The following is a 16,160-nucleotide window of genomic DNA, read 5'->3' on the forward strand; positions in this document are numbered from 1 at the left end:
AGGGGAGTTATGGAGAAGGGGGAGGTAGAGGAGGAGGAGGAGGAGGAGAAAGAAGAGGAGGGGAGTTATGGAGAAGGGGGAGGTAGAGGAGGAGGAGGAGGAGGAGGAGGAGGAGGGGAGTTATGGAGAAGGGGGAGGTAGAGGAGGAGGAGGGAGGAGGAGGAGGAGGAGGGAGGAGGGAGGAGGAGGGAGTCTGAATAAGCAGCTCCTCCTGCTTCCTAGAGCTGCCTGCAGACCGGACAGCAGCAGCAGAGACTCACCAATCAGCAGGAGAGAACCACGTCCTTCTTCTGGGATTTAACTGACCGTGGGTGACCACCGAGGCTTCACCGGGGCTCCATCCAGAGTCTCTCTCCCCCCCTCCCCTCCCCATCCCACCCCCTGTCCTGAGACATGCTCTCCCCGGGACTCTCCGTGTCTCTGCTGGCCGTGTCCTGCGCCCTGTGGCCGGCTGCGGTCCGGGCTGCGTCCTGCGAGTCTGTGCGCATCCCTCTGTGCAGGTCCATGCCCTGGAACATGACCAAGATGCCCAACCACCTCCACCACAGCACGCAGGACAACGCGGTGCTGGCCATCGAGCAGTTTGAAGGGCTGCTGGGTGAGTTACTGTCTGTCACACTAATTATCCCACAAATCAATTATGTTATGCACTTTAATGAGCTTTTAATTAACTGACTGGTACTTCTGCAGAACACTAAAGTTTCAAGTCAACCTCAGGTTTGCACTTTATGACAGAGAAGCATCCAGGTCATGTTGTGACTTTATTTTTTAATGTTTTACCATTTATTCTCTGTGCACAATTTATTCTCTGTGCACAAGGTGCAGATTGAAGTTGATATTTCAGACTTTTTTTACATTACATTACATTACAGTCATTTAGCAGACGCTTTTATCCAAAGAGACTTACAATAAGTGTATTCAACATAGGTATTCAAGAGAACTACTAGTCACCAGAAGTCATAAGTGCATCTCCTTTCTTAAACAAGCATCTTAAAGCATAAACCAGAGCAAAAGTATAGTGCAGAGGCAAATTACTACGAAAACAATAATTGCAACAGACTAATACGAATACAATAAGTGCTACAAACTACTTTTTAAAGGCTCTTTTACAACTCTTTATGTTGAATAATACATAATCCTTTAAACACTACAACAATATTATTTTTAAATCATTATCATGAGAACCATATAGGCTTAGTAATGTTATATGATCTTATATATCTTTTGAAATAATGCTGTTTTAAAATGTGTCTGAAAGAGACATTTTACCATCCAGATTATCATCCACAAATTTGATCTATTAAATCTTTTTTTTTAAAAGCTAAAATGCCTTAACCTCAATTGTTTCAGTCTCTCAAATGTGAATAATTGCAAGTCTTATTAGTCTCTTTTTGCTAACAATTTGATTATGTCAAGCTATTTGAAATGAAGCATATTTTGAGAAAATAATAAATTGATTAATCAAAAATATATTCTGCAGATTATTCAGTATAAAACTGTTAATTGCAGCCCTAAGTTATTTTCTTAGCTAATTAACTAACCTAAACAGTAGACTGACTGAGACAAACATAAGTACAGTAAGACTAACATATATATATATATATATATATATATATATATATATAAAATCATCAAAATATAATTGAAAAAAATATATTTGATGGTAAGAAGACTCCAAAGTGGCTCAAAGGTGTTAAGACATTAAAGGTCAAATTATTAAATGGACTAATTAAATTGTTTAACTTGGCTCCTGGTTAATACTGTCACCACCACACATCCTCTGAAACATCATCATCATCATCATCATCATCATCATCATCATCCTAAACAGCATTATTAGCTTTAATGAGAACGGAAGCAGTTTATCATGAAAAAATACATCTGCAACTATTTTGATCATCGATTGTTGTTTATTGTCATTTTTTCTGGCTAAAAAAACAAATATTATCTGTAAAGTAAGAACAAAGAAGAAGAAGGACAGGAAAGGTAGAAGACAGAAGGAGAGGGAAGACAGAGAGCAGTAGAAGCAGATGTAGTTTTTAAAAATAATCAGTGGGAATATGAGAGAAAATATGATAAAATGTATTTAAAGGTTCACTTTCTCCAATTGACAAAAAAAAACCTAATTTCCTTATTTCAGTCTTCCCTGGAGGTTAAAGGAATCTAGCTGGTGGTGCTATTTTGAGCAGCAGCATGTCCTTTCAGGGACGACGTCCCTTTTTCTTTTTCAGCGGAACACACTGTCAAAAGTTTTCATTACTTTCTGCAGATTTACAAAGAAGGACAGATAGTTTTAAAATGCTTAAGAAACTTAAAAAGTTTTAGGTTGAAAGCTTGAAAAGAGGTCTTAATTTTTTAACATTTTGCTACTTTATATACTTTCTTTATAGAGCTTGTATAAAAGTGAAAAAGTAGGTCCATGAATATGAGTTTAAAGTTAATTACCACTCCTCTTCTGCATTGAGGAGGTTGGTTTATGGCGTTCTTTTCCAACACTCAGTGACTTCTTGCTTCTTCACGGTACATTTTTGTTTGTTCGCCCTCTGGCGTTTCGTAGAATAATGCAAAGAACAGAACGTTGTGCAGAAACGGCTTTGTGCGTGCTCGTAGCTCACGATCCATCTGTTGGGGCCCGTACATCTCTTCATCACTGTAACAAGGTGAGAATTTAAAACACTGGAGGTCAGAAAAAACAAGATTAGTTACTCTTTAAGTCTGCTGGACCTCTCAACATCACAGCTTTGCATTGTGGGTTATATTTTCTACTACACCAAGCTGTGATGTCATCTTGTACTACAGTTCAACGATACCTCACTGCTGCGATAGCCCAAGCAGGATTAAGAGACTGGTCGAAGTCACCCTTTAATAAAGCATTTTAAAATCTGACAGTTAAATGCTGCAAGCGCCACAAACGGAATTCATCTCCATTTTTTATTGTTCAGGCAGAAGTTGCAGAGACAAAACCCTGGACAAGTAAAAACAAAACTACAACTTTTATTTATCACTTAGGTGAACTGGACCTTGACTTCGTTTCCGACAGATCACTGGCAGCTGCTGTGGCTTCTTCTTCTTCTTCTTCTTCTTCTTCTCCTGTTTAATACCTCAGAAGTAATAAAACAGTTTGCAGAACTGGATCTGGTCCGAACTCTTCGGACTGAGCGACTGGAAACCCCTAAACCATCAGTTCATGGAAACATTTTTGTGGAAACCATCATTTTGATTATGTTTATTCAAGAAGGGGGAAAAAAGAATTGGCTCCTGTTGCAGCAGTCAGTGATAAAGCAGCTTGGTTTTGAAGAGTCAGAGTTACAGCCTACGGTTTGGTTTCTGGTTTGACTTTAGATCAAAGACGGTCAGACCACGAATCACTGTTCTGGGTAGTTACTGGAGGAACATTTCAGTCACTCAGGCATTCGTGAAATTGCTTACAGGAATAATGTTGAAAATACAAACTTCTGGTTAAAACTCTTTGATCATCGGAATGATGAACGTCCTCAAGACAAAATAAAACATTGTCTATCTGGGATGTCTGAATATCTACACAGATATGAATAAACTCAAACTGTAAAGGCTCCTCACATGAGAAGGGTTCAATTCTGGGAATTAATAACCCAATATTTCCCAGGAATTCATACCATAATCTGTGCAAATTATCTGTGGTATCCGGGGATTTATTGCATGATTGTGCTGATGTTATTATTCCATATTCCTGTTGGGTTATTTACCAAAACTAACTTATAACTGCAAACTGTTTTAACCTACTGTAGGTGTTTTTTAACTTACATGTCACTGATTTCTAGTAGTATGTGTATTATGTATTAAACACATTACATTATTTTCATAAATCTGCTGAAGATTTCCTCGTACAATATCAGGTCTATAAACAGAGTTTCCGAGAGCAAGAGGTGATGTCATTAAATGTCCATTTTTGGCTTAAACTTGAAGATTACACTTAACATTATGATAAGAGAAGTAAAAGCATTAAATATAACATTTGAGAAGCTGGAACCATCCCATATTTGGTAGTTCTGTTTGAAAAATACTGAAATGATTAACATGGCAATTTCCTGTTGATTGACTAATTAATCGACTGATCATTGCAGCTCTGATGTGCATCCTTTTCACTTGTCACAAAGTCATATGCACGTTGTTTTGTAAAATAAAACTGTGACAGTTTTATGATCAAACCTGAGCTTGTTGTGTCCAACACTGCATCAAAATAACCATATTTCAGTTTGGGTAAATAACATAGTTCAGTCATTTAAAAATAAACTCTATGAGTGGGTCAAAACAACACGTCGGTATCGGGTTTTTCGTGTGGACTGGAAAATAAAATAAACTTCCCACTTGCAGCTGTTTACTTTTCAAAGTTGCAGTTTACATTTCAGCTGTCCGGCGAGTGCAAAAACTTTAAACATAAACAGTCAGAGAGCAAGGCTTCTGCTCCTGCAACCATCAAAATAACTTACAGAAATAGCTGCATTTCCCTCCCTGTCACTGAAGCACAAATAACCTCATACTCCCCCATGAAACCACCTGGACGTCAAACTGATAAGTGGATATGCTGAAAAGGGATCAAATGATTGTGTATTGTTGATATTGTGCTTTTTTCTCCCACCTACAGTTAAAGGTGGAGAGCTTTTAAGATGACTTTTACTTAAATATATTACCACATAATCTATTGAATGGAAAGATAAACATCCAAAATTTGTTTTTAGGACTAATTATTACCATTTCTTTTTTTCGGAAGTAACAATTTGAAAATCCTTTGCTTAATATATATCAGAACTGACAACATATCAATGTGTCAATATCATACCTTCACACTTCCTCATGCCTTCATCTTCTTTTATCACTCCTCCTCCTCCTCCTCTCTCAAGTCAGTTCATAATTCCTTCCAATTAAATGATATAAAAGAGAGCAAATCATTATAAATATAGTTTCCCTTCACAACCTGCCAATTGAATACAGAGTAAATATGTTTTATATATTTTTTTTTCATTCATAACTTTGATCTCGGCCCTACATTTTTAATCTTTAAATGTTCAGCCATCTGTAAGGAATGTAAGGAATGTGTGTCAGGGATTTGAAAGCTCACTTCAGAGCTCAAACTACTGATCTTTTTTGGGCAGTACAACCATTGGAAAGGAAAATCATTAGTTTTCAGAACTGCAAAAAAAAAAAGCGATGAATGATCTCAAAATAGGATAGAGGTTTGAAAAAAAGGCTGTAAATCCTGAACAGAATTATGGGAGGCTGCAGCTATGCATGAGGCTGTGGCTTTAGCTAAATGCTAACATCAGCATGCTAACATGCTCACAATGATGTTGAGTGAGTTAATGAGCTTATATGCAAAATATTCAGATAAATTAGAAATGTATGTGAAGCATTTAGTCCAGTCACATTTCAATAGTCCAACGAACTTCAACCTGTGACCCTGTAGGCTTTTTTTAGTACTCTTTCAACAGAAACTTTTCTTTTCCAAACACCAGCTGATAACTGATGTCACAACCTCTGTGTGTTCTTGATAAGTTGAGCTGATAAAGCTGCTCTGCAAACCTGCACGTTCTCTACATAAACCATCTTCATCTATAAACAATGTATTTTTTACACAGAATACATTTTTACAGTGTTCAGTATATCTGCAGTTTCACTTCTTTATCTGGACGTCTGTCTCTGTGGAAAGTATAAATTAAGCACGTACTAACCGTTAATGTCACTGCGACCATTAATCATTTTTAAAACCTGAAGCTGTTTACCACGTTGATGGTCATTTTTAACGAGGATATAAAGCAAATGTGGGTTTGTGGTGTGACCTAGACTGTATGTCAAGGGGGTGACAGTTAACAGGCTGCAGAATGCTCCAACAGAAGTGTGTGTCGGATGGTCAAACAGCGCCTGAAACCTACTTTCCCCATCTTTCAAATGTGTGATTGTGTTTTCTGTGGCATTTAATTTGTTTTGGGACAATTTCTGCATCTCTTATCACTTGTTTTTAGCCATGCTAGCAGCGGAATAGTAATGCAAAGTTTGTTTGTCCACCACAATGGTCCAGACTGAAATATCTCACCAATTATTGGATGGATTGCCATGACATTTTGTTCAGACATCGATTTTCCCCACAGAATGAATTCTACTGACTTTGGTGACCACAAAGTCCCACAGTTCCTAAATACAGCCCCACAGAGCTGCTAGTTTGGCTGTAGATTCCAGTTCCTGAGTTGTTATTGTTGAGGTTTATTATTACATTTTTTTATCTTAAAGGTTTTATTCTTAATAGTTGCACAACCATATTTTGAACTATGTTCTTTTCACGTATTTCATTGTTTTATTGATCTTAATATGTGCTGCTTATTATGTTTCTCTAGTTAAGACCACATCACATTTCCTATGTCCACTTTTGGATTCAAATATCACTGTGCATTTCATGAAGATATTTAAATTGCATGTAAAATATTCAAATATATGAGTAAGCTGGTAAGCTAACTTTATCTTTGAACAGAATTTATTGTATGATGCATGAGTTTGTGGCCACAGTCATCTGTTTTCTGAGCTGAGCTTCAGACGTTGTGGCATAGACCCATATTTAAATATCCCTAACTGTAAAGAAGAATCAAATATCAAGGCATGTGGACAACTTCATTGGCTGCCATAATATTCCATGATGCATACACGTCTGTCTTCAATACGTACATTTATGTAATGGTTGATTTTTGAGCTCAGCTGAGGTCGGAGGAGCGGAGAGAGAAAGTTGAAAGCCAATCAGCTTTAACCAGAAAAAAATTCCTAATGAAAGACCTGCAGGCCCAAAACCAGGAAGCAGTTTCAGGTCACAAGTTCAAAGTATTTCTGTGACTCCATTGTGGAGCGGAGCAGCCAAACCTCAGTCCTGTAATAAAAAACACATATTCCACCTCTACGCTCTTAGAAATATTGGTGCTTACTAGAACCATATATGGTTCTTTGGCTTGTCCTCATTGGAGAGAGCACCTTTAGGAAGGATTTAGGAAGAACCATTTATAAATGTTCCACCTGGAATCCTTTCAGAAGGTTCTACATTTAACACAGCATAAAGGTTATAACTAGTGCCATATGTGAAAGGTTCAATCCATAACCCCTTTATGAGAGGTTCTATAAAGAACCCTTCTATGGTTTAATGATTCCACCCACAAGCCTCTATGAGAGGTTCTACAGATAACTTTTTTATGGTGTAATGGTTTCACCAAGAAATCTCTCTGGGGGTTCTATCTAGAACCTTTCCAGCTTCTAAGGGTGCCAAAAAAAACGCCCAAGGGGATCTACCAAGAAATCTTTTATATCCTAAAGGTTTCTTCTAGAACCCACCCAGTGGTCCAAAGTTATTGGTGGTAGAGGTATAGGGAACTACTCTTACAACCTTACTCACCCTTACCTGGTCCTTAGGTTCTGAGAGGTTCCTTAATTGCTGATGTGCTCCAGGGTAACACTTGTGGTTCCGATCATGAATTTTGGGAGTGTTTGGGCTGGGAGGATCCATGCTTTCAACAATAGTTGAGGGACTCATTCTTTCAAAAAGTCTTACTTTGGATGAAAAAGTTTCTCTTCTCTCTTATTGGAGACAATAGTCTTACAAAGAACTATTTCTTCAAATAAAAAAGGGTTCTTTAGAAGCAAATGGTTCTGAAAGGAACCTCAGCCCTTCAGGAAGAACCCTTTTGGAACCCCAATTTCTAAGTGTGTGTTGAACTTTTTCTTGCACCCATCATGTGTGAACTGTATGCAGCAGGATGGCAGTCAGTATAAGTCCTGTGTGTAGTTGGCCAGATGACCCTGAACGCACCATACAGTCACTCAGTTACAGTTAAAATATGGACAGGGTTTCCTCACATATATCCAACAACTTAAAAGGAAAATTATGAAGCGGAAGTATCATTATCGTTTATTTTCTTTACACAAGAAGTTTTTTAACTGACTCAACTGTACCAAACATATTGTCACTGATTGATTTAACACTTGTGGTAACCTGTCTGTGTCTGTTTTCCTGCCTGTTCAGGAACTGGCTGCAGTCCGGACTTGCTCTTCTTCCTGTGTGCCATGTACGCTCCCATCTGCACCATCGACTTCCAGCACGAGCCCATCAAACCCTGTAAGGCGGTGTGTGAGCGGGCGAAGCAGGGCTGTGAGCCAGTGATGAAGCGTTACAACCACAGCTGGCCCGACAGCTTGGCCTGCAGCGAGCTGCCGCTGTACGACCGTGGAGTCTGCATCTCACCTGAGGCCATCGTCAAGGCAGAGGGACCAGGTTTGTCATTTATATCATTATTATTTTTATGAATGAGATTGATCTTATTTGTGTCAAAACCATGTTGACTGCTTTTTACAAGGGTTAGGGTTAATAAAATAACAAAAAGCCCAAAGTCAAAAACATAAAAAAAAGCAAAAGGATATGGAACTTGATCTATAAATTGCTTACAACAGGTTTTGAGCTCATGTGATGGAAAAATATGGAACTTATACATTAAAGATACACAGAATATTATAAATGAAACAGAAGTAGCCATCACTTAATTTAAATTATCTTGTGTTGTATTATTTAAGTTGTTATTTTTTCAGTTTTTTCCCCATATTTTTGAGGTTGAAAGCAACTTTATTTGTATACCACCTTTAAACAATAATGCAGTTTCAACTGACTAAAATAAATGATAAGTAAGATATGTTGAAGGATGTGTGTGTACATATTATATTGTTACTGTTTTTACCTAATAGTGATACGAACAATCTTCGTGAAACTCCCAGTAAAAATGGTAGAATTCTTATTGAAAAGTGAAATATGGAAAAAAACTTAAATAAAAGTCAGTCTTTCATGAAAGTTCAAGTTCATGGAACACACAGAACCTCTCAGATATACATATTAATCTAATATCAGTTTAATGTCAGTAACTCTGTGAACATCTCAATATGGAGGCTGCTCCTAAATAATATTTCACCCTCTTCTTTTAAAAACATTGACCATCATGAAGCACTTTTTCCTGCTTTGCTGAGTCGTATCAATGTTTTCTATCATGTTTCTACCCTCAGCAGTTTGTTTCTGCTCCCTCTCGAACAGATAGCGTGAGTCATTTCCCCACCGGCTTCACTCCCACTGATTTTCTCAAAGAGCTCCTTGATCCAGGCGGCCCACTCGTTTTACACTCAATAAAAACCTTCACTGTCCTCTGCTTCTTTAAACAGTCCCTGGACCAGCAGGTTCTGCAAAAAGAAAACTCATCTCAATCCCCTTGACCTCCATAACGATACGCCCACGCTTCTCTGAGCGGCCCTGGCTCGGCAGGGTTTTGGGATTTTCCCTCGATGTGATTTGTTGATTTTCTGAGGTTCAGCCAGGGTGGATGGCTCAAGTCATTCCAGAGGTTTTCAGTGGCAGCCACAGTTTGCCCATTTTTGTTTCCATTCATTGCTAACTGAGTGAACAGAGTTCACTAGGAAAATTACAGCTCTGAAGTCACAAAATCTAAACAGATATAAAGTAATCTTTCACCTGGTGAGAACAGGTGATATGTAAACAAGACTATGAGTCTAAGTGGTTATACTTGTGTTTTACTACAAGCTACTTCAGGATGTCTGAGCTCCAAACACTGTGAAGGGAACTTATTTTGGTCGATTGTATCCACAATCTAAATTTTTCGGTCACTACGTAAAGGTCATGACCATAAAAGGGAAGATTGAAACGTATATCGAATTCACAAATTTACTAGTTAGTTTTTTCCAACACTTTCATTTTGTGGCTGTAATGAACACTGCAGCCTGTAGGGGGCACTAAGAAGGACTTAAGTGTGTCTGGTTTAAACCGCAAAGTGGTTCAATATTTGTCATTCTCTGTATTAGATTTCTGACCCTGTCCGTCTGTGTCTCCGTAGATCCACACTACCAGGACCCAGCCAGGTGTAACCCAGGTGAGCCTGACCTTTGACCTTTTCTCTTCCCAAGCTGTGATTGCTTTCCTTGTTTGTGTTACATACCACCTCAGAATCTCCACAAAAGACAGAACAACAACGCAGCCAGTCAGTTCCACTTGTGGAAATCATGTATCTCTCACTAGCATGCTAATGTGCATCTGAATACAAATAGGCTTGAAACCAATTTTCTAAAAGGTTGATCTTTTTTCTTGGTTTGATCCTCTCACAGAATCCAGTCCAGACTTTCCAATGGACTCCAACAACCTCCACTGCAGAGGACCAAATGGAGGTAACATGTCTGTTGAACTGTCTCTACGGCCGAATCCCAATGTACACACAGACACACAGATTCACGGACTTTGAGTCGCGTTCTTTCAAAGTGCAAGAGGGTTTGGGGCTGTACCACTTTCAAATGCTCGAGTGCTTGAGGGCAACTCGTAGACATTTTGAGCCCTTTAAGCACACTTTCTTTTTTACACAACCAACAATCATATGTAAACATGTGTCTCTTTACCGTCTCTAGCATTCTTACCATATGACGTGAATACAAAGTGACTAATTCAGTCTGTAAATAAGAACTTTTAAAGAGGTGGAGCTGTTTTCTCTGTTTTCCTTTTAAATATAATGATGCCCATAATCCCTCACTTTGTTTTTTGTGTTTGTCCGTAGATCGCTGTAAGTGCAAGATAGTCAAGATGGGTCTCAAAAACTACCAGAGGAACAACTACAACTATGGTGAGTCATCTTGTTTTCATGTGTTACTTTTTTATACACTTTGACTGCTGTTTTAAAAGCCTTGATTTTGGCGATTTGGCCATTGCCGTCTTGGATTATGGCCGACGCCATCTTGGCTTTTTGCAACCAGTGAACAGAAGTGTCCCATATTTGGACGGCAAAGGAGTGACGTAGAAATGCTATATACGGCGCTGTCATTCACAGTAAACCCGCCCTAAAGCACACTCCGCTTTATGGTCTACTTGACTGTAGATGGACCATAATTCACTCAATGAACATCATGCCGTTGACTGGAAACTAGAAATTGAGACCATAAACTCATGTTTACAATATTTACAGAGGCAATAAATCAAGGGAAAGAAGGTTACTTTTCTCATAGACTTCTATACAATCAGACTTCTTTTGGCAACCAGAGGATTCTGCCCCTGCTGGTCAGTAGAGAGAATGCAAGTTTTAAGACACCTCCGCATTGACTTTACTCTTCAGAACTGGAGGTAGCTGCCTGCATGCAACTTGAGTCTGGTTTTTGTCACAAGTCCAAATGAAACCTGTAAAGTTGTAGAGTGCGGTTGTTTTCTCTGCATCACATCTGGCTGTCAATCATCTCTTTGCAATGCTACATGTGAGATCTGTTCACCACAGATCTACTCAACAAATCTGAATGCTCATTACTTCATTACACTAACTGCTGCTCGATGAGGTTCATTTCAGTATCATAAACCTTTCAGCAGATTTTTTTCTCTCTGACTTGTTTTTCTCCTTCATGTAGAGGGAAATATTCTGGCGCTGAGGCTGTTTTGTTACTTAGATTAAATTAGACACACTAAAGCTAAAAGCCCAGAAAGCCTTTTCCAGATGATTACATCGCACAGGCACGATTTGGCAAATCCTACAGAGATTTCCATGTGGACTTCTTGAGCTCGCTAATGGCTATTTGGCTACAGAATCCATTTGGGGAAGATTTCAGATTTGTTTTTTTCCATCTGTCATCAAAAAAAGAGCTCACTTACAAAATATTCAGATTTAATTAAAACGGAGGAGTTAAGTTAAGCACGGTGGCACGTCAGAGTGCACAACAAGGTGGTCTTTATAATTTCCCTGCTGGCACGCTCACTTTACTAATTAACACTGCTGTTGATTTTACTGTTGACTCCAACCTGCTACACCACACATACAGTTACTGGTTGTGCTGTTTTCTCTCCCATCACTGCGCCTTCCACCTCTTAAAGTTGCTGAGTGCCATACTTGCGATGGTGTCTCCACATCAATTTAAACCCAAAGAATTGGATAAAACCGGTTAAACACAATTAAAATCCAGAGAATAAAAGTTGGTGCATCTTAAAAGCATTATGTTAATTTGTCGCTCTGTTACTCCTGAAGCTTTGGTTGTGCTTTCCTCACAGTCCCACACTGCTTGAATTCATTAAGGGAGCCCTTTCTAAGAAAAACAATAAAGGTTTACCTGGTGCTCCAGCAGTGGGATGCTGCTGTTGGACATCCTGGGTGGTTGTATCCATTACCCAGGAAACAGCAGGTACCACACAGTGATAGAGAGACAGTGGTGAAGACAGAGAGGAGGGCCTCCAGGTTATTGGTTTCTCATGTTGTGTTGTTGGGCTCGAGGCAGCATGACTGAAAAAAATGTAAGCCATTTCAAATAGGACAACTAGACAAACACAAGACGTTTATAATGGAGAAGTTAAGTTAAATACTAAGTCAAGTGAGTCCAAAGAAACAGGTCATTTTAGGAGTTTAGCCCACATTAATGCGTTGGCTCTTCATTGGTCACATGACCCTCAGCTCTTGTGGGACATTAATGGGCCCAAAGTTGGCTACAACTCAAGTCCTGTTGGCCCAAAACTACCGAAGCATCCAATCCACGCAGACGTTGACATCCATAAGGCCATCATTGTCCTTCCAACCAGCTTCCACCATCTTTTCAGCACCAAGGACAGCGGCCATTCATCAGGGTGACTGATTATAAGAAATTCAACCAAAACTATCGATGCGTTTGATGGACATAAGGTTTCAAGAATAGGTTGTATGAAAACTATACTGGAAGAAAATGATCTGAATAATTTGGTTTATTAACTTATTTTGATTATCATTTATTAATTTGCACCAGAGAGATGTGGGCATCGATTCAGAGGTCTGGAACAAGGTCACGGCAAATTTGTGAAATATCTCAAGGTTTTATTCTTTAAACCAATAATCTGATAAAAATGAAGGCCTGCCCTGCGAGCTCTATGTGAGATTTAAACTCCAGTGTCCAACATGAACTCGTATGCTGACGACTCTCTCCTTCAGTGATCAGAGCTCGGGTGAGGGAGGTGAGGAACCGAGGTCTGGAGCCCACAGCGGTGGTGGAGGTGAAGGAGGTGCTCAAGTCTTCTCTGGTCAACATTCCCAAGGAAACGCACACGCTGTACTACTCTTCCTCCTGCCTGTGTCCTCCTCTGACTCCTGGGGAGGAGTACCTCATTATGGGCTACGAGAACGATGAGACGTCCAGGTATGAGTATAGGGTTGGAACAGATAATAAAAGTATTGTTATGGACGTCATGGTTTCCTCCAGGAAATTGGTTGGATAAATGTCCAGCTAGTCGATAATATTTTCAAACTTCAACTCGGTGCAGCAGCCACTGATCTAGCTAATTGTCTGGTCTTTTTCCAACTTGTAAAAACTCAAATGTTTGTTTATAATTTTGAAATGCGGCACTGACTAATTGTAGTGCCACTACTTGTTTCCCTGAAGCTTAATAACATAATATTTTTTTTTTCTTCTGACGTTAGCTGGGGTTACCTCCACTGTAAAATCCTGTTGGGTTGCTATACATAAACCTCACTGTGTTTGCGGTTGCAGGTTGCTCCTGATTGACGGCTCCATTGCTCAGAAGTGGAGGGAAAAAATGCGCAGGAAGATCAAGGTGAAATTCAAATACACACAGTCAGCTGCAGTTTATAAGAAGGGTCTCCTATTATTAAATATCTTAACACACCTGACGCGGTACAGGTGGAGGCTTTATAAGTTGATATATATTGATACAGAATTGTACTGAGCTGAACTCTTTTGTGTGCAGCCTGTTGTACCATCTTAAAAAGAGTTTAATTGGAAGTTTGGGTATAAAACAGCAACTGCTTCATTGTAAGTAGTTAGTTTTGCACTAAACTTGCCACATTCTTTAGTTGCACAGTGAGACACAATCCATTTAACATCTGGTAACAGCTTGAAACAAAAATGTGTAACCAACTCACGGAGATAATGTTAGCTAAATTACCTAGCTAACTACAGCTGATTTAGCAAGAATGGAGAGGTAACCTGTGAAAACGGAGGTTTTGAAGTACATAGCAACAGTAACTAATTTAGAAGCGGTTTAGCGAACTGTCAGTTTTTACCAGCTAAAGTGAACACCTTCAGAATTACTCGAACTTGTTAAATAAGTTGATTAATTTCTGAGTATGTACGGTGGCTGAAATCCTTTAGATAACCATAGCAACAAGACCTGATCAGCCACATGATGTATTGTTTATGGAGTAACAGATCATTCATTTCACTTCCTGTCTGTTTTCTCTAGAGATGGGATCAGATCGTGAAGGGGAATAGCCGTCCCCGCCCGAGTCCCCACTGAGATCTGACCGTGTGTGTGTGTGTGTGTGTGTGTGTGTGTTTGTGTGTGACTGTGTGTGTGTGTGTGTGTGTATGTGTGTGTGTAGATTTTGCACTATCACAGGCTGTTGTAGCTGAATGTAGTTCATCTCTTCATCTATCAGATTGTTTGGAGTCAGATTTTTGTCATAAATTTTTCTTTGCACAAACATTAAATAGTGTGCTTTTAGTGTGTGTATTTGTATGTATATGTGGTGTGTGTGTTGTGTGTGTGTGTGTGTGTGTGTGTGTGTGTGTGTGTGTGTGTGTGTATGTGTATATACACCTAAAGCACTCAAAAAGACAAGAGAGGGGGTGGAGCTTCCAAGCTGTAGTACTAAACCCTACGCAGAGCAATACAGTATGTACATGACACTTTTTTTCGGAACAAATTTCTTCTCAGTGGCGGCCATGTTGGCTCCACAGCCCCTCTGCATGGTCAAAGTCTTTAGATGTTGGGCGTGTTACCATGAGGATGTGACGGAGGACATTAAAAGCCATTTGGACTTGGATCTTTTGGACTATGATAGATCTGTAGCCATGACCTTAACGTTAGTGATCTCTGCTAAAAAAAAGGAAAGCATGATATTCACACTTTGGTCAGACGGCAATAGGAGCAACAAGACCAACAGCAACCACGGCAACAAGACCAACGGCAACTACAGCAACCAGGAACAAGCAACAAGCAGCAGAATGTGGGCAGATGGAAAGTTTACCTGAGTATTGTTGGGTCCAGTGCCTCCTCTGGTCTGAATTTGTCACGAAAACATAAACGAGAAATTTCTGTTACAAATTGTTGGACAGGAAATCTACACTTACTTTATTAGGTACAACTATACAATCTAATGCAATTCAATACAACAGCTTAGCCATACATTTTACATTATGTTGACAAGCTTTTCTCATTTTTATGTCCTCTTTGTGTACATACATGAGGGGCGCAGAATTTTACAAACACTTCGGAATTGCCTAACCGTAACACCACCACTAACTAAGACCTCAATACCAACATGTAATTGAATTAACACTTCTATGACAGTATAAACAAAAGTGTAAAAAATAATGATAATAATGTGGCCACTGAGTGCATATACTGTGGGACAGTGTGGAGTGTGTTACTGGAGTTTTTTTGTGTTTGGTTTCGGTCAATTATAAAGTTGGATAATTCTTAAAAAGCACATTTTCCTGAAGCTGTTCAGAGGATTGGACGTCCTTTAAAAGTTGTTTTTCAAATGGAAACAGCCCAATATGGTTATGAATACTGTAAATGCTAGTACTAGCCAAGTCAACGTTAGCTGAGCTAAATTTGGAATACTGTAAGGGTTTGTTTGGATTTTTTTAAGTGGGGTTGTGTGTATACCAACATGTTCTGCGCAGTTAAATACCTGTTTTTGTCAGTGGAGTCTTGTGACTTTGTATAGAGCAATATAAGGACTTTGTCCCCCTTGGAAAGGGCTGTGTAGCACAATGCTTTGATTACATTAAATTGGTCATGATGTAAATTTACAAAGAAAGAAAAAAATATGTTTTAATTGAAAATGTATTTCTTTTTTATAATTTTAGGACAGAATAAGAAAAACAACCTCCTAATTAAGAAATTGAATGAGGTTTTTTTTAAGCATTTTCAAATGTTAATTCAAAATGGCACACTTCAGACTCCAAATGAATATATTGAGATTGTTTTGTTGAGCTCCACTAATCGTTTATTCAGCTCTCGTTAAACTCTCCACCACCTTTAGCATCAATGTGAATGCATCAGGATGCCTCTTGATCAATCACAGAACTGATCTTTTCAGTTATAATAACAATTTCTTTTTACATACAGTGTTATATTTTGAAGGTAG

The 16,160-nt window shown here is 39.0% G+C and overlaps 1 protein-coding gene across 1 annotated transcript; it reads left to right on the plus strand.

Annotated features, from left to right (window-relative positions):
• The first annotated feature begins 265 nt into the window (after nt 1–265).
• Nucleotides 266–14,704, plus strand: frzb (frizzled related protein). The gene is made up of 8 exons (XM_054615433.1): nt 266–598; nt 8,033–8,281; nt 9,897–9,932; nt 10,165–10,224; nt 10,605–10,670; nt 12,978–13,182; nt 13,534–13,597; nt 14,246–14,704. Exons 1-8 carry the CDS (start codon nt 394–396, stop codon nt 14,297–14,299), a joined length of 939 nt encoding a protein of 312 aa, XP_054471408.1. The 5' UTR covers nt 266–393; the 3' UTR covers nt 14,300–14,704.
• Nucleotides 14,705–16,160: the final 1,456 nt, after the last annotated feature.

Source organism: Anoplopoma fimbria, chromosome 16, assembly GCF_027596085.1.
Source record: "Anoplopoma fimbria isolate UVic2021 breed Golden Eagle Sablefish chromosome 16, Afim_UVic_2022, whole genome shotgun sequence".
Taxonomy (NCBI): Eukaryota; Metazoa; Chordata; class Actinopteri; order Perciformes; family Anoplopomatidae; genus Anoplopoma; species Anoplopoma fimbria.